Below are 21,257 nucleotides of genomic sequence, written 5' to 3' on the forward strand. Positions count from 1 at the left end.
CATGGCTTGCCATAAAGTTTGTTAATAAATAATGCTTAATTTTACCATCCAAGAAAAATAAAGCTCAAAATAAATCCCTTGTAAATGCTTATTTTCAGAGTATTCATAACCACATTTCCATGGCTCTGCTAACTCATATTAATGGTCATTAGCACTGGCTTAAAAAGTAGCTGAGCTTAACAGCATTTCAACTTTAAGGAATTTTAAGCTATTTTGTCACAGAAAGGTCTCCTTCGCAGCCAAGTCAGGAAGGCCTTAAGAAAATGGTTTTACTGGGGAAGGAATGAGATTACTACAGGCAGAGTTTGCCCAGCTTCTGGCGAGGGGAGCCAAGGGTAAATGCAGAGCACTCACCAGGATGGGACAAAAGAGAAGCTAAGACCTGGTCGGCCAGGAGGACGTTCCTGCAGTGGAGTGGACCATGTTTCAAAGCAATCTCTTCCTTACCCCACCTGTTGCCAGTTCCACAATGTAAGGGAGGTCAAGGGGAAGGGATTTCCCTTTAGAGAAGTGCAGAAAAGTCAATAAATTATTCTTCTCTCTTAGTAAAGGCAAATCAGAAAATGTGATCTTCACATTGAATATAATCATGGTTCTGGCTGCTCAAATAATGACCTACTAAAGAAAAGTCTTGAGCGGACTAACAGCATTCTCTGTTACACTGACCTGTCCAAAGGTTTTGATCTTGCTGAGAGGTACTGAATCCTGCTGACTCATTTTTGCAGGTGGCTTGTTAGATCCTTACAGGAGTAAACCTCTGAGGAGAAGGAAGTAGGCTGAACAGCGCTCAGCACAAACCCGGAGGAGGAACAGGAACATCTGGTTTTATAAATAAAAACAAATCCTGGAAAAAAAAGGGTAAACTGCAGCACCGGACAGTGTTTGTGGATTGTATTTGGAAGAGGCTTATATTTCCTGAGTACCTTAAGTCCTGCCAAAGCAACATCACTTTGCAGACAAAACATGGGAGCAAGGTCCAGAGCACATGGAGAGCCACGGCACCTGCCAGGCTGCTCAAGCCACATGCACAAGGGGTACAATTTTTCCTAACCCCTCTGTGCTCAGACCTCTGAAATAGGCATCTTCTCCTCACCTCACAGGTCTTAGGTGAAGGCAGCCAATGTTTGTGAGACTTGACAGAGAAACCCAGGAGGAAATTAATTGTTAATTCTCTCCTCCTAGCAGGGAGGGAAGGAAGTAGGATTTGTGCCCTTACACCAAACAATTTGAATAGAAGAAAGAGAAAATAACTGCTTATTTTATGACTGTGGCCGACTGAATGAAAAACTATCATGCATTTTAACATTGCCATAATCTATACTCACAAGAAATCCAGAAAAATGTGAGAAGGGCACCCTTTATTCCGGCAGTTCCCAACTTCTGACTGAGTGACTTTGCCACTCCCAAGCTCCTGTCTTATACACACAAAGGATGCTCCCATCTGCTACTAAATTAAAAGACAAATCATAAAGAAATGTTGCATTCTGTTCAAACTGCAAAGACAACGCAAAAAAACCCACCCAAATAAATGCTAGTACAAAACGACAATTTAATGACAGAATCTCTCAATTGCTGAGAAATAACTTCGGAGAGAGAGAGGACTGGACAATGACCAGCATTTTATTTACTCAGGTCATGAGACATGTCACTTGGGTGATCTGTTCTTGTCAGGCAGTCCTTAATTAGAAAATTCCTAGAGAGAGCTCCTGCTCCCACTAGGTGCTTATTAAAATCTAAAGACAAAAGGAGTTAGTAGAAAAGCCTGAGGAATGGACAGAGAACTCAGGTTACACTGGAAGGAAAGAGTCAGCTGCTGCTAGCATAGGGAGAGGCACTCAAGATGGGATGCTGGATTTTGAATGAAAAACTCTCAGTGCTGTTATTAGTGAGTATTTTTAGCATTAAAAAAATCTAATTGGATATATATGAATATTTTAAGCTTGTTTAAAAGACATTTTATGGTTTGCTTACAGTAATACTCCCAAGCTTAATGTAAAACTTGCTATAAAATATTCAGCAGCCTTTTTATAACTAGTCTTAAAAACAATTTAAAGTCTTACTGTTTTATTTTTAATTATTTTTAAGCCCGTGTACTTTAGTCCTCAGATAAAGGGAACAGGGGTTTGCAATTGTAATTGAAATTATATTTTGAATTCTTTTCAGAGACTTTGGTGAATTGAGTATGGGGGGCAGAGAAAGGAATTTCCTCAGCTCCTAACTCCCTCCATTTCTGGAATTCTTTAAATTTGGCTTTTATTGCCTTTTTAGAGGCCAGGCTAAGCCCTGTGTTTAAGATCAAGTTTACCATCACACAGTAAATGTCATCTATATCGTCTACCGGGGGTGTGGGAATAGGACTGTAATCCTGCATTTGCTAAAAGATAGTCTCATTCCAGCAGGCATTTGTGATTTCTATCATCTGTGATCAAGAACTGCATTGCACACTGATTTTGAAGCACCTCTCAGATACTTTTAAAATTATAACCATAACTAGTTTTATATGCATTAAAAAACTAGTGTCACTAACTTGTAGCCTGTCTGCTTTGTAGCTGGTGTGGCTGGGACTGAATTTCTATTTGTTTATTGATACCTTCCACTGGTATGAAGATGAAGATGCTTACATTTATACACGGATTATGCTGGGAGTAAGTACGAGTTTGATTGTTAAAGGGCTCCACAAGAAGAATATATGCATAGTCTGATTTTGTTTACATCCTTCATAATAATGTTTTTGATGCTTCAACAGTAATTTTCCCATATAAGAGTATTATGTTAATATAGTATTTTCTTTCTTTTGCTCTTCCTATACCAAGCTTGTAATTTAATTTCTTTATGCTGTTATATGTACAGTCAACCCTGGCTTGGGCAAGAGCTTCTGCAACGTGCCTTAATTTTAACTGCATGCTAATCCTGTTACCAGTCAGTAGAAACCTTACCTCATTCTTAAGAGGAGCAAGCATTGTAAGTATCTTTTTGCAAATAGCCATATTATCCTCCCTTTTTTATTTCCATAGTTTAGCAGTGTTATCCATATCAAACATTTTCCAAGGATTTTTAATTTTTGATAGAGAAATCTGTACACTATTGCCTAGTTATTACCATTTAAATTGTCAGTATTCGTGACTGAAGAGAAACAAATGGCTTGTTTAACACAGTGCTCTAAATGCAATGCTGATTTTGGCAGCCACTGCATAGCATGGTGTCATGAAGTGAAAACTGAGGAGCTACAAAAAAAGGATGTAATAATGCAACTTGGCCAAATGGAGAATATATGTATCCATCATGTATATCCTGTGTAGTTGCAAAGTGAAAATTGGAGAGAGAAAATGTACAGATAGATAAAAGTGTCATAAGGATAATAAGGAACATGTCTAAACCCTTCTGCCTGAGTGGCCACCATTCAGGTCTTCCTTTCTTGTAAACACGTGTTTTTGTAATGGAGTGGTCATCTGCTCAGAGGCATTTACATTAACCTCGGCATCACACATAGGAAGTACTTCAGGCTTTAGCTCTACTAGCTATAGCTTCAACTTGCAGTGAATTTTTACAGTCAGAGCAATTCCAATACCACATGTTTGGGTAAAAAATCACTGATCACTTCATGCCTCCAAGAACAACAGGAATTTAGAAATCGTGACATTAATTTATTTTACTGTAAGCTGGTTCTTATTTCAGTTCTGCCTTTTTTTTTTTCTTGAGAGTTAAGAGTTACATTTCAAGCAGTCTTTAGGCTTGGAAACAAAGCTGATAATTGTTTGAGTCTAGGAGATGAGCATTTAAGAAAAAAAAGCCTTGTTGGACTTCTGAATCAGTTTGTGAATTAACATAAAATATATGCAACCCCACTTAGATGCTGAGTAAGAACTCAGAGAACTGGAACTCTTCTCACAGATAATATCATCTTGCTCTTCTAGACAATATTCTCCTCTTGAGGAGCATGGTACAGAGCAACTTGACTGGCTCCAGCATGGTCAGCACAAGGCTGGATCCAGTGTCTCTCCGAGGAGGTGCTGTGTCTTGGCATTGCACCCCACAGTCCTCCAGATATTTGGAAGATTTATTAGCTGGGAAACAACATGGATAAATGCCAGGATCTTTGGCATGGCACTGTGCCAGGTCAAGCGAGCAATCCAGACACCACAACACCGTTCGGAGACTGAATTAGGTCCGCAAGGGCTGTCTAGGTTCCAGAGGAGTGTGTTAGTTTTGGCTGATTGCCGCCCGCCCCGGCCCCAGGCTGGCTCTGTGCAGAGGCACCCAGCTGGCCATGAGCACACCACCATCAAGCACTTCCAATAATGGGAAGACGGCTCAGTAACACATAAGCGTGCAGCCACCTGAGGTCTAGACAGCCTCACCCTCCTGGGGTGTGCATTTCATGAAAGCAGCAAAAATGTTTTCATTCCAAGCTGGCTTTGCCAGCAATTCGGCTGTGTTCATGCAGCTAAACCTAGGTTTGCAAAGCAGTGGTGGCCCAGCCTGGTGTCCTTATACCAGCAAATTAGTTAATCACCAGCCACAATAAACCACTCACAAATCACAGCTAAATGTAGCACAGTTTTACCAAACCTGTTTTTGAGCCCCTCTATAGGCTGAATAGCTTAAGACGTCCTATGCCGAAAGCAGTTACCTGAGCCCCAAAGTCAAGGTTAACCCCAAACTTCCACTGAATTCCTTCAACATTCCATTTTTAAATGTACTGAACTCCTCTCTTCTCCTCTCCAAAATGTGAGCTGTAAATAGTAATCGAAATGATGTAAAACAAGGTCTGCTTTTTCACCAAGTGCTGTGGAGGAGCACTGAGGAGACAGCTTGACAAAAACATCGCATTTCACAAGATGGTTGCCTACGGAATAGCTGTAAATGCAAGTAAGCTTTTTTTTTCCTTCTTCTTTGCCTTTGAAATGTTTTGAATTTCACAGTGATTCTGCCTAATGCTGTAATCCCCATCAGCTCTGATGTGCTATTTTAGTGCAATCATTTGGTGACTGAAGCTTTAAATAGGTGTAGGAGTTCCATCTGATTAACCATTTGTAACCATTTTTGCTTGAGAAAAGTTTGACTGTTAAGTCAATAACTTTCAACCTGGATAGTAATTACTAGTTGCCATTTAGTTAATGTGAGCAACTTGTGTGCTCTTAATATTTAGTGTAAATAACTTTAATTAAAACTCTGAGAGTGGCTGTTTGGGGAGGTGACATAGCATTACAGTCTGTTTTCCTAAGGAAATGGTGCTTGTGAGTCACACCGCTCATCTGTCCACCACTACATCTTCTTCAATAATTTTTTCGACCAGGTAATAAATTTAATCTGAATTTGAGACAAGCAGCTGTCTCAAAACCTTTAAATTCCTAAATATTTTTTTTAAAATAGGTGATGAGTACAGGGAACTAATGGCCCCCCTGAGGGAAAAAACTGCATCTTGAGCTCAAAAGTTATCATCTGTTCTGCAGATCCTAGTGACTTACTGAGGTATAGGTGTTCGTTCGCCTGGCTGGGAAGACGACATGGCATCTTCCTGTTCTCCAAGTCATTAAAGGACCTGGAGAATACTGAAGCTTATGGGTATTCAGAGGACATGAGGGCAACAGGAGATAGTGTGGGCAAGAGGAATGCACAAAGAAGAACAAAAGGCGGTATGAGGAAGGACATAAACACATAGAGATGGAGAGGTATCTGGGGCAGACAGTTCTCTTAGAAAACGTGAAGGAGGCACTGGAGTTAATTAGGGTTATTTGGAAGCATAAGTCATTGCAGGGTAACAGTTCTACCCCCAGGCTGTCTGGGTGGATCCTGATCCCAATACTTTTTTCAGTCTACATGAGGGAGCTGCTTTTGTGTCTATAGGCTGTTAATGTCCCCATGCAGTGAGACAAGAACATGAAGTCAGGATTGCCATCAGGAATCAATAGCTAAAATTTGTCCTTTGTATGTAGCGCTAAAGAATTCAGAGGAGAAGGCTGGGGGATGAGAATGTGCATCTTATAGTATATTATGGTGATTTACTTTACTGTCATGTCCATTCATTTATCAGAGTTCAGTTTCAGCATAAAGCAGATTCCTACAGAACGCAACATTGCTTCTTTAATTAACAAATCAACCCAGGAATGTAAATTAACCAACTTCTACTTGGTGTATAATTTGTCATGCTCCAAAAAGAAAGCAAAACTGCACAGTCAAATCTTTATGGTTTTGGTTTTTACATTAATATAAAGATGTTTGCTAGTGCATTAAGGTGGACAGTTTGGGAAGTGCAAGTCTATCAGAAAAGTGTTTACTTTATGGCTTCAGTAATTCCAAGGAAAAAGATACAGGAGCTGAAGTGAAATGACAAAAAGCACCATTATTTAAATCTGTCACTCTCTAGGGAGAAAATGAGCGTTTGTTGTTGGGTTGTTATTTGAGTTGTTTGGGTCTTTTTTTCCAGAATATAAAACGAACAAATAGTTGATGAGGTATCGGTATTTGAGGAAGAAAACAAAATACAGGGAAGTCTAATGAACAAAACATGACAACTTATGAACTCGTTTCCCTAACAGACAAGTGAGAAACAACTCTCATATTTGGGAAAACGCTACATCACTGTATAGTCAGACTTGGGTAAAGAATGGCCAGAAACTCAGCTGCCTGAAATTAAATTTCAAATTAATAAAAAAAATACAATCTACAGCACATAGTGTGACAGAAAAGCAACGTTTCAGAGGTACCCACAACTATATTGAGTCCCTTTTTATAAAATCTAACAGTGTTAAAATGATGTGTAAATAGATGCCATTTTCCTCTCAACTGACACATTATTTATCCAAGTACTACCTATATTGCCTTTTGTTACACAAAAGCATAGTCAACTCCTATTAGTCTATTGCAATTTAGTAATTCTTAGTTAAATGAATGTTCTCCCCTGTATGATCAATAGCCTAAATGTGGCAGCCAGAAGTTAAACCAATTTGCAGATCAGATCAGTAAGCTTAGCCTCACAATATAAAATTGTAGACTCCTTTATTATTAAAGTAACATGTATTCATCTCAGCTTGCCAGGTGGTGTTATTCCAGCATATTTATTTAATAGCGTGCTAAAAATAGTCAGTGCAACATTAGTATTGTCTGGCTTCTAACAGGCAGCCAGCTCAGCTGAGGTGCGCATGGCCTTGGAAAAAGTACATCGGTACCTTTAATTTTTCATCAGCTCTAATACAAATTCAAGAGCAGGCTTTAATTGGTCAGGTCATAAAGGGATATAATTAGAGACTAGTGGAAGAGGGAAGTTGGAGGAAAGAGAGAGAGTAAACAATGCTATCTATAATCAAGGGCATCATTGAAAATTCAGTAAAGGGAATTCTGCTTAGTTTGGCTTCCTGCATTCTGCATGCCTGTCTGTGATAAGAGCTGTCTGGGAGTTATTCACCCACTAATAAATCTTCCTTATAGACCTGTAACTCTGCTAGAATAAAATCATAGTTTCATGCACTCACAGTTTGATCAGTGCAAATCTTTCTATGCTTTCTAATGCAAAAGAGACTTTTCAGTTGAGAGGCAGTTGTCTGAAACCTAAAGATACCTACAAGAGATAGTAAATAACATTTTGTACAACTCCTCTCTCCTACTGTATTGTTTGTACCCTCACAAGAAAGTACATTCATACATTTTCTGAAGTGGGGAGTGTTGGGGGGGATATGTTGGGTTTTTTTACTTTGGCATACGTTGCATATCTTGAAAAACAGACTGCTTCTTGTGTTGTTTTGATGTTTGCAGAAAGGTTATATAGATACATTGTGCCAACAGTCTCTGAATTTTGATATGAATAAAGCTTAAGCAATTAAGGGAAAGTAGGGGAAGGACAGTGAGGTTCTTTGTAGTTAGGCTGTTTGGAATGGTGGTTCCTGCTCCTTAAAAATTCCAGCAGTGAGATTTTCTTTAAAAACATGCAAAATGCAGAGAGAAGTATAGTGATGCCAGGTGTGTTTGGCTTCTGACAAGCACTGAAAAATCTATAGCTAAAAATACTAGCAAACCTTTCCATTTTCAACCACATTTTGGTAGTGGTGGCTATGTGAAGGGCTTTGGTGATCTGAGTAACATTTTTGTGTAAGCAGTGAAGTTTTCAGGGAAGCAGATGCTTATCTTCAAAAGAGGTTTAGCTGATATCTCAGTGTTGTACTTCCAGAAATTACAGAAAATCAAATTTCCATTAAACTGCATATTTTTTTCAGTCAGATTGTTTAAATCCAGACTTAGTGCAAGTACTAGGAAGAAAACTACATTAAATTAAAGATTATAAGCTTCCAGCTAGGATAAAAAATGGTCCAAGTCATGTTCTTCTTTGATGTCCATAACCATTCTTAAAGAAAAAAAATCCAATGCAAGTATGTGTGTGGTCACTATTGGTGCAATTTTTACATAACCTGCACTTTTTTAGTCCACAGAGACAGCATGAAGCTGAATTAAGGGTTCTGTGTAACTCAAAAAGGCACAAAGCAGTGGGTGGCAAAAGAATCCAGGCTTGGTCAGGGACAGAATTCTACATGCCTAGGTTAGCTGCTTGCAAAGCTGTTCTCTTCTCTGTGGGCAGAAAGGCCAGGATTTGACCCTTTGATTTTATCATGATGGGTTAGTTAACCAAAACATTTAACTGCTAGCAGCAAGCTCCAATTTGATTATTATCCTGTACAGGCACGCAGAAAAAGAGAGAGTGAAATCTTGTCCTCAGATAAACACATGCAATTTCTGTTTAGTTCAATGAGAGTTGTGCATGCTTCACTGAAGGCACAATTGGCTGAATAAGACTAGCTAAATTGACCAGACTTTCAAGATAATTTAATTACATGTCTTTGTATTTAAGAATATGTACAGTAAACACCATGCTCTAATAGCAACCCTTTTCCTCCCTCCCTCCTTCCAATAAAACCTTTTATTTGATCTCAGAGGTGGACTAGATAGAACATCTCAGGGTCAAATACAAATTAATGTATGTTAAGTGCTTCAGAGGTTCCAGATGTTGTTAAAAACAACAGTCAAAATTGTTCAGTCTTCATGCACAGTTATAAAAAAGAACTTTGTTTAAAGGATTACATGATTTATTCCATACTTTATATTTGGTGATGCAGAATAAGGAAAAAATTGAACTGAAAATCCTGACATGTAGTACCTTAAACTTTGTCCTCATGGTTAACTTAGATAAGTGGTGCAGGGAGAAAAACCCCAACTGTTGTAAGGTCAAATTTCAGAAATCTGCATATTAATTTTGGAATTGCTTAGTAAATTCTATACACTGCAGATGCAAAGGACCTTCAGAAAATGCACTTTAGGGATGCAAAATATTTTAGCTAATGGCAATGCATCCAGCGCGAGACTTTTTAGTCTGCTACAACTATTATACATTAAATGAACCACACTGAAAATGGAATTAGAACTTTGCATTACTCTTACCATCCAGCTATAATTCACTTTTAGATTGCATCATTTTTTCCTAGCAGCACACAAAAAATCATCAGAAGTATTAATCTAATAACACTCTAGGCAATATTTAAGATCATGGGAGACTCAGGTAAACCAACATATTCAGTACATCATTAGTTTGAATGTTAATATTTTCCAGTGTATCATTATATTCTGTACATTAACAACTACCACAGAATAGCTTGCAGAAAAGACCTCTGCTGTTGATTCTGGGAGTCTTCTACACTTGTAATATGCTCTACCTGTTAGATGAAAGCTGGAGGGAATGTCATCCAAAAGGGAAGATGTGGTAAATCCCAAAGAAGAAGGTATGATGATGTTTCCATTGTCAGTAACACAGTAAGGCAGAACAATATGCAGGTGGACAAAATGGTGTCCTTTAATAGCCTGCAAAAAAATCTTACTAGGCTAAGTTGCAGAAAGCGGATCTCTTTTCCAGGGAAAAGTTGCAACATGATTACCCTTCAGTAAACCTTAGGCTTGAGACCTTTTCGGGAAGCTATGTCTACTCAAACCACAGTTTTTTTCTGTTCGAGATTGCAAATACTCTGTTAGCAAATGTGGACCTCTGGAAGAAACTACCACCTCATTTCGTTCTCAACACTCGACATATACCAGATAGCATTAGGTTTCCTGTCACTGCTGACATGACTGGAATTTGTACAAATCATGTACCGTCCTGCACTTCGAGGAAAGTGCGAGATTTTGTAGCCTTCTAAACAACAGAAATGTCATCATTTCACATGAAGATTTCACAATCTGCAGTATCACTTTTTAAAAAATCTATGTCTTTTGAAGGTGAAAGAGAGAAAGTGTGTTATGCGCTGAACACAGATTGGAACCACCACCTCTAGTCAATGTTGCTATTTTACGTGAGCAAGGATAGTCCAAAACCTGCAGTGTATATGCTGCAGGGAACCCTTGGTAAAACAGCGCTATAGATCACAACTGTATGAAAGTCACCTGGTCCCAAAGCTATGGTGACTATTACATCGTATCAGAGTTACAAAGAACATCCTGCAGGTATAGAGGACAAGAGGCCTAAGTACCATTACTGATTGCACCAGTAATTACTAGCAGATGCCAAGATATAACTGCTCAGTAGATGTCCACTCAAGAGATTCACTGTCAGGGCTTTCCGTCCTTTGAAAGTTTTCTCTCCTCTTTCCATTAGGCTGGTACTGGACTACATGCAGCATGTAACTCTACAATCTACCGCAGACAGAGGTCTGTTACCCCGCACTCCCGTCCTCCAAGTGAGCTCTTTCAGATGTCAGAGAAATCAGGTCCTCATCAAGCAATGACTTGGTTCCCTTCCAGCTGGATCTGATAACATCCTTACCAGGCCAAAACATCTGTTCTGAAAGGAGCCCCTTGTAGGAACAGCTCCCCGCCGCCCCCTTCCCACTCAGCACTTAAAAGTGCTGTTACACTTAAATACATAAACAGTGTTTATATACTGCTTATACATCAGTTGTACGCTGGGGAACAGATTGCCACAGCCCCCACACAGCTGCCACCTAAACCCTGCAGCTCAAAGCCTCTCAGGCTTTTGGGTTTTGACAGTCTGAATCCACACATCTCACACGCCGCTTACGGTCTTGTGCAACCTTCATTCCAGCGTCCTGGCGCTGCCGAGGTGCTGGGAGCGCCCTCACACGTGCAGGCTCCGGGCAGCGTCTCCTGCCTGATGCTGGCCAGGTTGTTTCACGTGCAGCACCTAATCCATAACAATGTACGCGGGACATGCCGGGTCACTGAGTCCAATACCCTCTAATGCTCACGGTCACGTCATATACGTTATTTCATAAAATGACCAACCTTCAGCTGAAAGCTGCTTGGATTGCTTGATCCCATTATCCTGTTTATTGAAAGGTTATTTTAGAGTCTCATTCCTTTGATGGCTTGAATCTGTCTTCTAATTTCCAGGCTCATTTTATCTCTGTGCAGTTCATACCCATTTGGATTCAGTCTCCATTCTGCTGAAGCTGTTCCAGCTTGTATAAATAATTTATTATTCACTGGGCCAAAGATTCAGAAAAAATGGGAGCTTGATTTTGCAGTTTGGGTGCTCAGGATATTCACTTGGGATGCCTGTGTCAAAAAATATTTGATTATTTTTATTAAGGGCTTCATCAGGAGACAGCTCACAAGAGAATAACCAGTCAGCCCCGTGACTAGGACATGTGATTTGGTTTAAAGCCCTACTTTAAATTTACTGTAACAAGGATTTTAAAATAGGTCTTTTATCTCCCAGTGAGTATGTAAGCATGGGGCAATGAGGTGAAGCAGGTGTTAGGGAGTGGCAGGAGGGAGTCCCTAAGCTAATATTATGTTTTGAATGAAGTGCAACCTGACAGTCAACCAACCACAGCACATCTACTGCTCTAGAAGGATCACCTCAGGAGAACAGAGTGAAAATTATCTCTCTCCAGCCTGTACACATGGGCTAACCTACTGTTGGGGGGAAGACTGCAATCTTCTGCCTTTTTGCACTGACTGTTTTAAGCACTTCCATGGCCAGCATCCTACCTTAACTCCTATTCCCATGCCCACAGCTCTCCCCAGGTGCTGCAAAGGAGCTGGACTCCAGCATGCAGAGTGAGGGAACTCACTAAGTGGATAGGCACCTAAAAGACTTAGCATACCAAAGTCCTTATGCTTTTAATCCTGTGTTTCATCTATGATTACACAGTAACTAGCACAATAAGACATTACTTTTGTGCGAATAGTTACAATTTTAAAAAGAAAAAAAAAGAAAAAAGAGGAAAGAAGGAAGAAGAGAGAATAAAGAAGAGAGAAAAGAGAAGAGAAAAAAGCAAAAAACATGAAAAGAGAAAAAGGAAAAAAGAAAAAAGAAAAAGAAAAAGGAAAAAAGAATCTTTTGAGAGAATATTATTGAGGGAAGCAGATCATATTTGGTTTACTACAAATACTGCCTTTTAGAATGGTTTTTTAAATAGAACAGAACAGATAAACACTGAAGGAGAGATGATAACAGAAAGCTAATTATAAAAGCTAGAAATAGCATATCCTAATAGCTCTACTGTAAACATATAATTGTTTTTCACTGTCATTTTTTCATCCTTTGGCGTTTAATATTTTGCGTTAATTACGACTTTCCTGTAATGGATTTGAGAATCTCTCATATTGAAAACTGAAACTGCACCTAACATGATTACAACTTTATCTATGTTAGCCAATAATCAAACAAAAAGTCCTTTGTTTTTCCTTCTTTTGAAATTAACATCCTTCCACTCATGAACAGAATTACAGGGAAGTTCTTACTTTACTCTAAGGTGCTTTTCTAAACTGACCATTTCATATACCTTTTGGGAAACTGCCAGAAGTAGGGGTGATATATGATGCTCAGGGCAAATCAGATCTAACACTGTGATCCAGACTTCTCCCTTAAAATCATCATTCCTGTGGCTTCCTCAGGCTTCACCTGCATACTTGTTAATAAGGGCCAGATTCTGGATTCATCTCTTAAATATCCCTGGTGCAAGTTGCAAACTGGTCTGTGCCTAAAACAGACCAGTTAGTGTCCTGCATAGCAATATTAGACCATGGCACATCCTAGTATATTAATAAAAAAATAGGGATTTTAATCAATTTCCCTCATTTTGAACAATTAAAATCAGAGGCAAACACCTTTATATCATCTCTCAAGAGGTCCTCCTTTGATGACACTGAAGACTGCAGGGCACTTGACTGTAAACATGGGAGGTGACCCTGGAGCTGTTCTTCTCCTCTCCAATGTGAAGGAGTTGCTTCATATTAGACACATATTTGATAAAATTTTCCTCTAATTGTCAGCTTAACCCATGCAAAGCTCTCAGTTTATGCCCCAGCTTTTCAAATAGTTTGTAGTGTGCTTAATGAAGGTCCTTCTGGCACTGTGGACACATACAAGTGTGCCTGTAATTTCACACCACTCTTTCTCTCATGCAGCCATCCATATTGTTGCCCACTTGATCAACATCGAGCGGTATCATACCAGCCAGTCAAAGGAAGCTGGGGAGTTACGGAATAAACTTTCTGGCCTTGGCAAGAGCCCAAATGAAAGCTACTTGAACCCAATCAGGACCTATGAAACGGTAAGCTGTCACTTTTTGGTTTTCCTCATCTAAAAAGTTTTCCTCTGTGGATTCCATTGTCGGTAAAACTGTATTTCAAAGCCTTTTAACCAGAGCGAGAAGGTGGTGCCAAAGGTTAACCTCAATTTCAGCTGAAAACACTTACTCAGAGCTGCAATTTTCAGGTTACTAAGCTCAAAGAAATGCCTGCAGTATTTTAATTAGTTTGTCAGGAGACAGCCTGGGGGGGGCAGGATGAGGATCATTGTGAATAGTAGACAATGAAATGAACCTGCAAAGAATTTAAAAAAACTAAACTAAACTATCAGTACATGGAACAAACACAACTTCTTTCCAGAAAGAAAACATCAATAACCCTTAACAGTATTTCTTTCACAGCTGCTATTTGTCTCTCCCCGTGGTTGTGCAGTATCTTCCCAATCTGGGGGTTGATTCTGCCTTGTTACATGTCGAATGTGGCTGCCCAGGGAAGAGCACGTGCAAAACCACGTGGAGGTTTGCTGCATATAGGAAGCAGTGCACGGGGAAGCTAGTGCCACTGTGTGATCTTCAGAGCCAAGCTGGATTATGGGCACCTCAGCCCTGCAAATAAATGGTTCTGCTTGCTTTGGGGAAAAAAGTGACTGTGCCTCCTGTCCACTTCCTTGGCTATCTCACAACAGCATTATAAGCTCTTCCTTATAATACTCATAACATAAAGAGACCCTTTCTGCAAGGTGGGCATGTAAAACATGCAAAAGTTAATCAGCTTTTTTCCCTATTCCATTATGCTATACATCACATTTATGTTATATATTCGCTTGTGTATAGTGTTTTATACTGTTACATACTCCAGGGTTGAAATGGCCCTGGTGAGACTCCCATAGATACTGTTTCTGCTCTTTAGAAAATTCCCACATAGCCAGCATGCAATAAAGTCTGCTTGAACACCAGGGAGTGGGGCTCTTTCGATCAGTGGTGTGCTCCACTGAAATAAGAAACAAAGTGAGACAATGGCTGGACAACAGTCAGTAGAATTTGATAATACTTTTCAGTTACAAGGCATTTTGTCCTGTTTTTTCTCAGTTCCTTTCCAGCTTAGTGTGATTTTTGCATCTTTCAAAACAAACAAGTAAACAATTCTCAAGTTTGAGGAAAAACAACCAAATTAATGGTCTCAATGGTTTGAATAAAAAAGTCTTCATGTCAGTGTTGACAACGTAGTCAGGTTTATCAGAATAGGACAGCGAGCCAAGGACTCGGCTGCACAGTCTTTTGTACCCCCAGTGCCCACTCTCACCACATGCACATGAAGTGTTCCCCAGGAACCAAAGAAAGCTCACAGCTCTGCACAGGAACCTACCATCTTTCAGTAGGCATGTTTTTTCTCCACTAAGTCTTCCCATGGTGATATAATTGTGAGGTAGGCCTCTAATTAGCATTAAAATCCTAAATACCCTTGAGGAGGAAGACTAGCATTTTTTTGAGATCCTTTCCCAGATTTCTTACAGTAATATGCCCCACAATTACCTTCTAATTTGTAGCCTAGATTTTACTCTAGCCTCTAATATTTGTATTTCTTTTATCACCCACTTGTGTCTCAGTAGCTACACTCAGAATTAATAAATTATGAAGGAAAACAAATAAAAGATTGCTTCTAACTTCAGAGAAGAAAGTTCTGAGAGTGACAATTCAGGCTTTCTTTTCAGTTTCGTCCTACCCCTGTAGTAGCAATGTACTAAGTGTCTTTGACATTTTTCCTTGTTTCATCTCAACATTCAAACTAGCCGCTGTAGTGGAAATGTTCAAAATATCACCTAGATCAATCCTGTTAATATGTAATAGGATCTGAACACACTCTTCACAGGCACCAATTTGAAAATGTACTGTGTGCTGTCAAGTGTGAACATTTGAAAGAATGATTTTACTGTAAAAAGTGACTGTAAAAATGGCATTGTGGAATTTTATCACCTCTAGGATTTCCATATCAAATGAGTACAATATAGGGTTTTTTTCTCCTAGTGTATTAAGCTGTAGAACCAACTCAGGATCCAGAAGGCATGCTGAGATCCTTCATTCCTGTGCATCAGCACCAGGAAAACAGATATATATGCTTTGCAGGCCAAATGAGAACTTTATTTACACTCTGCTGGCATATTTAGCTTGAGCCTCATCTTGCGTGTGAGATTTTTACTGCTGTTCTTCATGATTTGCACTTTACAACTGACATCAGCATCTGACTGTTGTGTTCAAAATAAATCTTCATTCTCACTTCAGTTTATTTTGGTGGGTTTAGACAGATGTAACAGACCTGTGCTGATGTCTGTGAGTCATGAACAAGAAAGAACATGTTCTAGCCCAGCATATTAATGTTTCATCACTGACGAGCATAAAAATGTAAATATAAATATGTCTTTTAAAAAATAATCCCAAGTATTTTCCAATGTACCTCCAGCTAAATGTAAGGAACAGGTAAATGAGATACGCTGTTTAGGTAAATGAGAACATGCCATTTTTATACACCATTTCAGGGCTGCTAAAAACCCACAAACTTTGAAGTAAAATAAGTACAAAAGAGCCCCACACCATTATGGTTGCAGGTGTCTTAGCACCTCACTTCATCACCCTCAAATGAATAAGCTGGTTTCTAGTGCTGTTTTGCTTATTACATCTCTAGGTTTAATCATCTCATTTCTCTAATCATTTTCCTTTTTTTCTGAGACACTTTTTCATAAGCAAAATAGATAAAAGTACTAATGAGACTGTCTAATTTCCTCCTTTCAATTCCTGAAATAAGTAAGTGGCAGCAAGCATTTACACATCTGTCTGGGATAAGCCTGAGTGGAAATAGAGCAGAGGAATGTTTTTCCATGCTCTTCTGTGGTAAAATGGAGGTTTGCCTTGCATCCATGTCTTGTTCTGGTTTTGTTCCTATGCTGAAAATATTTCTTAGATTTTGGCTTTGTATGTAATAGCAGCAACAGTAACAATAGTAACAGTAACAGAAGTAGTAATAAAAATAACAATTATAACAACAATAACTACTAATACTAATAATGTATTCTTATTCTAGAACACAACAGGAGAGGTACTAACCACCATAGCTGGAATAACTGGAGTTGTGATAACTGTGGCTTTAATTCTGATCATGACTTCATCCACCGAGCTCATCAGAAGGTCATGCTACGAGGTGTTCTGGTATACCCATCACCTCTTCGTGGTTTTCTTCATTGGTTTAATAATCCATGGTATGGGGTAAGTGTCTGCATAAACTACATGGGGTATATGTACACAGTTTGAGATGAAACATGATTCCAATCTGTAATCCTTTGCTTTTCTATTAACAAACTGCTGGGATCTTTGCTTGGAGACAGATTGGAAAATGAAAGTATTTTGGAATTAAAACACACCACTTTTCTGTGGACTAAAAGTGTGGTTTAGTTCTTTTAACCACTCTTCTACCATCTGACAAACTGCACCTTATCAATGCATCAATCTGAATGAATTTTCATCCCTGGGAACTTGGGGCATTACAGATTAGGAATCAAACCTTTGTGGGTTCAAATTAATAGGGGATAGACCTTCTGCTCATAGGTCTTGTTAGGCATTTTGTGAGAAAGCTTGTACAAGCTTGACAAGCTTTCAGCATGTCAGCTACCCTATGGTGGATGTCCCTGTGCCCATTCTCCTCTGCATCCATAAATGTAAAGTGGTTTTGATGTTCTTTGTCTGTGGGGAAAAGAACCCCAAATTTCCTCACCATAGAAAAAAACTGCGCAGTAGCAGTAGGCACTATATTACAAACCAGGCTTAAATGACTGCAGTAACAAACAACTCAAGTTTATGACTAGTCCAGTCAGGCGGCTTTTATGGAGAGGGATGACTGCCAGGTCACTGACTGTCTCCTTGATCCTCAGCACAAGAGGAAGGTCCATCCTCTTGGTACAGGGCTCTGGTTCTTACACCAAAGGACAGCAGGTTCAGGGGAGCCTCCATGAGAAGCTCAGGGACTGATAAATCCCCTGTCGATGCAGAGTTAGAGTAAGAAGGTGCCTAGTGCTGAAACATTTCCATCTTCCATTTCCAGCTTCATTGACATCTTCTGCTTCTTCTCCCTTTTGTGCTTTCCCCCCATTTCCTTTTCTCATTTCTTTGTGATACTATTAATGTGAATCTACAGTGGTGCATCTACATTGACATTTTAATTCAGGTAGGGAGTGCAGTTTTGAGGCAAATCTCACGGTCCTCCTCACCTCCTAGGTTTAACTTATACCATGGCGCAATCCCTGGACTGCATAACACAGAGTGGTTTGGGATGAAACTACACTGACAGGAACGCATCTCTGTGTGCCAAGCGCTAACAAGTGATCCATTCACAGGACCAAAACAGACCTAGTCCTAAGCCTTAGGTAGCCCTCAAAGGTGTTCATTGAAAGGCCCTCAACAAAGACGGCTTAGCTCCATAGATCTTTTCCTGCTGACTGTCTAGCGTACACATGGCCTCAAGCTGTAGGTAAGCTTTTCTAGACCTAAGGACAGAGTCACTTGGTGTTATCATAATACACTTTTTATGTCTGTTTCGTAAAACATTCAGATGATATTGGCCACCACTAAAGTATGTATAGACCACTACTCTTTGACACAGAGGAACTTCCCAGCCCACAGCAGTGTGTGTGTGCCTGTTCTCTGGAGGTATGTGGCGTCACCATGGGGCAGGGAGCAGGCCAGTACAATGTTTTCTGGCATGTTACTTTTCTCACCTCTTTCCTTGTGATTTGAGAGCTGCCACATTCAGTCTGGCTTTGTGTGTTCCTGAAATTGGCCCAATTAATTAGTCCCAAGTTTCAGAGGCACAGCTGCAAACAAATGCTATACACTGTATCCTGGCCTGATTAAAATGGCCCCCTCCCCTCTCACTGGCAAACCTTTTAGAATGCAATTTCAAACAACTATAATGAACCCTTTAAACCTTCGGCTTTGTAACATCCCTCTGCCTAGCCAGCTGATCGACACTCCTCAGCATGAGACTTCCCCAAAAAGGGGACACTTATTTAACAGCCCTGTTGATAGCATTCAGTGAGCATGCTGCTTGCTCCAGGCTCGGAGTGTGCTGCAACAGAGCAGCTCCCTGCTGCCCCAGCACATCCCTACCACTACCCCATTTATGAAAAGGAGTCAAAACCCAAGCTTTCATCCAATTCCCACCTCTTCCTCCTTCCCAGATGACTGAACAAAACTCACTCAAGCCTACCTCTTTTTCTGTCTTTCTGTCTGAACTGGTGGCACCCGATGACATTGCCACATAAAAGAAGGCAGCACTTCTTATCTCCTTGTCTCTTGTTAGACTAGTGGGCAGGACAGGCTAACATTGTAGAGCCAAAGTATGGAAGAGAAAATTCAGAGAAACAATATGAAACAGGGTTTCCCCATAAAAGTCTTCCTTCTCTACCAGAAATCCACACCAGCTGAAACCCATTTAAACTGAACAGTCAGGATTGATATGTTTGGGAAAATTCACATCATTAACATTCTCAGAAGTAAAGAAGCTAGACTTTAATATGTTTAGAGAGTATACATCTAATTATGGTCCTCCAACTTTATCTGCAGCTTTTAAAAATGCATTCAGAAAGCAGCAAAGGAAAGAGAAAGTCTGTCACTATTAAATTTTATTATTTTTCTAAAGAATAGCAGATGCTCTTATACAGAGGAGGTCAAAGTGCCTGCTCCAAAGAACTTGGAAATCATTCTAATTTTGCCACAAACAGCAAAATGTAAATTTTCTGTGCAAGGACTCTCTACACTTCAGCTGCATTGATGTATACCAATACTATAACACACTTCTTGCATTTGGTCAAAAAGTCATGGCAAAGCTAACGAAAGGTAATCTGAACAAGAGAGCAGAACAGGGTTGAAACGGCCAGTTCTTGAACTTTCAGTTATCTCCTGATCTGCATTCGATTACTAGGGCAAAACCTACAGACGCACAGAAACCTTGCAAAGAGGCATATCACTGATGAACATTTTTGTTTTAAGTCAGCTTGTCCGAGGTCAGACATCTCAGAGTCTGCTGCTTCACAATGTCACTTACTGTAAAGATCACTACTGGGAATGGGAGAACGCCACTCAGTGCCCTTTGCCGCAGTTTTCTGGCAACAAACCTGTGGTAAGAGTGATGTTTGTCTTCTGTTTTTAACTTCATGTTCTTCCTTGGGAGGCCAAACGTCTTGGGGAGCAGAGGGCTGGAGTGTATGCTAGTGACTGGCGCTTAGTGTCATGTTTAGAGAGTAGTTTCACATTTCCGTTCCATGACCTCTCCCTGTGCTTTAAGATAGTGATCCTGACCTCCTCTGTCAGTATAGACAGGTACAGATGAAGAGTGATGTATAAAATTTTGGTGTCATTAATAATAATTTTTATTTCTGGAAGATCCTTTAGTTAGGCAACGCTCCCTTTGAAGGGTTTGGATTTCAGAATTGTGCTCTATTTAAATCTGTTGTGTACATTTATTTTGAATTATTCAGTATCACCAATATCCTTGATGTGTTCATTGGACAAACGTAGCCTCCAAGTGAAAACCTTATGAGGGTAGACATACAGAAAATACAATGGAACAGTAAAGCTAGTGATGCAAATTAGTATTATTATTTTAACTAATAGTACTTTAATATGGATAGTCTAAATACCAAGGGAGAATAAGTTGGAGATAAAATTATGTCCTTGCTTCGGGGCACACGCTTCATATTGTCCAGCCTTGATGTCTTAAGTCAGGTAATAAGGAGAGAATTTGAAACAATGAATTATGAAAGGGAAAGGCGAAAGGCAGGAAAAATGTCCCACGGAAGGGTGGTTTTGCTGCAACAAGATTGCAAATCCACAGGGGGTAATTAAGTAGCAGACTTGTACAGTATGTCAGATGTCTAGCATCCAAACAAAATCATTTAACATTTACAGCTCGAGATTTAGATTGCTCATATGCAAGTTTTTGTTGTTTCTTCCAAAAAGAGAAAATATACCAAAGGAAATCCTAAAGCAAAGGAGAAAAATTAGCATTCAGTGTCTTGTAGCTTTTTTAATGGCTGACATAGATTTTTTCTTAAACTAAACTATTGTTAGCCATTATCCAACCCGCATATTAATGAGAAAATGAATGCCTCTCTAAAAATTTCAGCTACAACATCGCCATAAAAATCAATACATGGCTACGCACCATGAATATAGACACAAGCTTGCTTCCAACAGCATGTCTTGACATTCATTATCATAAAGCTAACTGGAGAGAACTTCCACTTCTCCGTGTTAAACCTATTTTGCCACACTTTCCTGCATACCCAAGGCCATACTAGCAAAGTCCCATTACTTTAAATGAATTGTGATTATACCGTATGGCACATAGATCATCTGTAAGAACAGTGCTTTGCTGGATGGGTAGTGTGCTATGGTGTGATACCTGCTAGACACCGCAGGTAGATAGCACAAATTCATTCAGAGGCTAAAAAGCCATGACGAGGCTTGCGCGGCGCCGGCAGGGGCAGGGGCAGGTGGGACTGAGCAGGGAGGGCACAGCCTTGTGCACAGCTGGGATTGCGTGAGGTGACACCAGAGTGCACGCCCCACCGGCCACGGCTCCCGGGGGAGGCTTCCATGGCAGAGCCCCTCGCTCAGTCATGCCGCATCTGCTCCCCTCCTCCATATTTCAGCAGGTAGGAGCCCGATCTGGCTCGC

General features: G+C 39.9%; 1 protein-coding gene across 1 annotated transcript in view; it reads left to right on the forward strand.

Moving 5' to 3' along the window:
• The first annotated feature begins 1,840 nt into the window (after window positions 1–1,840).
• Window positions 1,841–21,257, forward strand: part of NOX3 (NADPH oxidase 3) — a 39,285-nt gene continuing 19,868 nt past the window's right edge. The window contains exons 1-7 of the mRNA XM_010581861.1: window positions 1,841–1,885; window positions 2,550–2,645; window positions 2,851–2,961; window positions 4,785–4,869; window positions 13,411–13,556; window positions 16,609–16,790; window positions 19,569–19,698. Coding sequence (XP_010580163.1) covers window positions 1,841–1,885; window positions 2,550–2,645; window positions 2,851–2,961; window positions 4,785–4,869; window positions 13,411–13,556; window positions 16,609–16,790; window positions 19,569–19,698 — 795 coding nt within the window. The remainder of the gene's footprint in view (window positions 1,886–2,549; window positions 2,646–2,850; window positions 2,962–4,784; window positions 4,870–13,410; window positions 13,557–16,608; window positions 16,791–19,568; window positions 19,699–21,257) is intronic.

The sequence above is a fragment of the Haliaeetus leucocephalus genome, unplaced genomic scaffold, assembly GCF_000737465.1.
Source record: "Haliaeetus leucocephalus isolate CR32 unplaced genomic scaffold, Haliaeetus_leucocephalus-4.0 Scaffold819, whole genome shotgun sequence".
NCBI lineage: Eukaryota > Metazoa > Chordata > Aves > Accipitriformes > Accipitridae > Haliaeetus > Haliaeetus leucocephalus.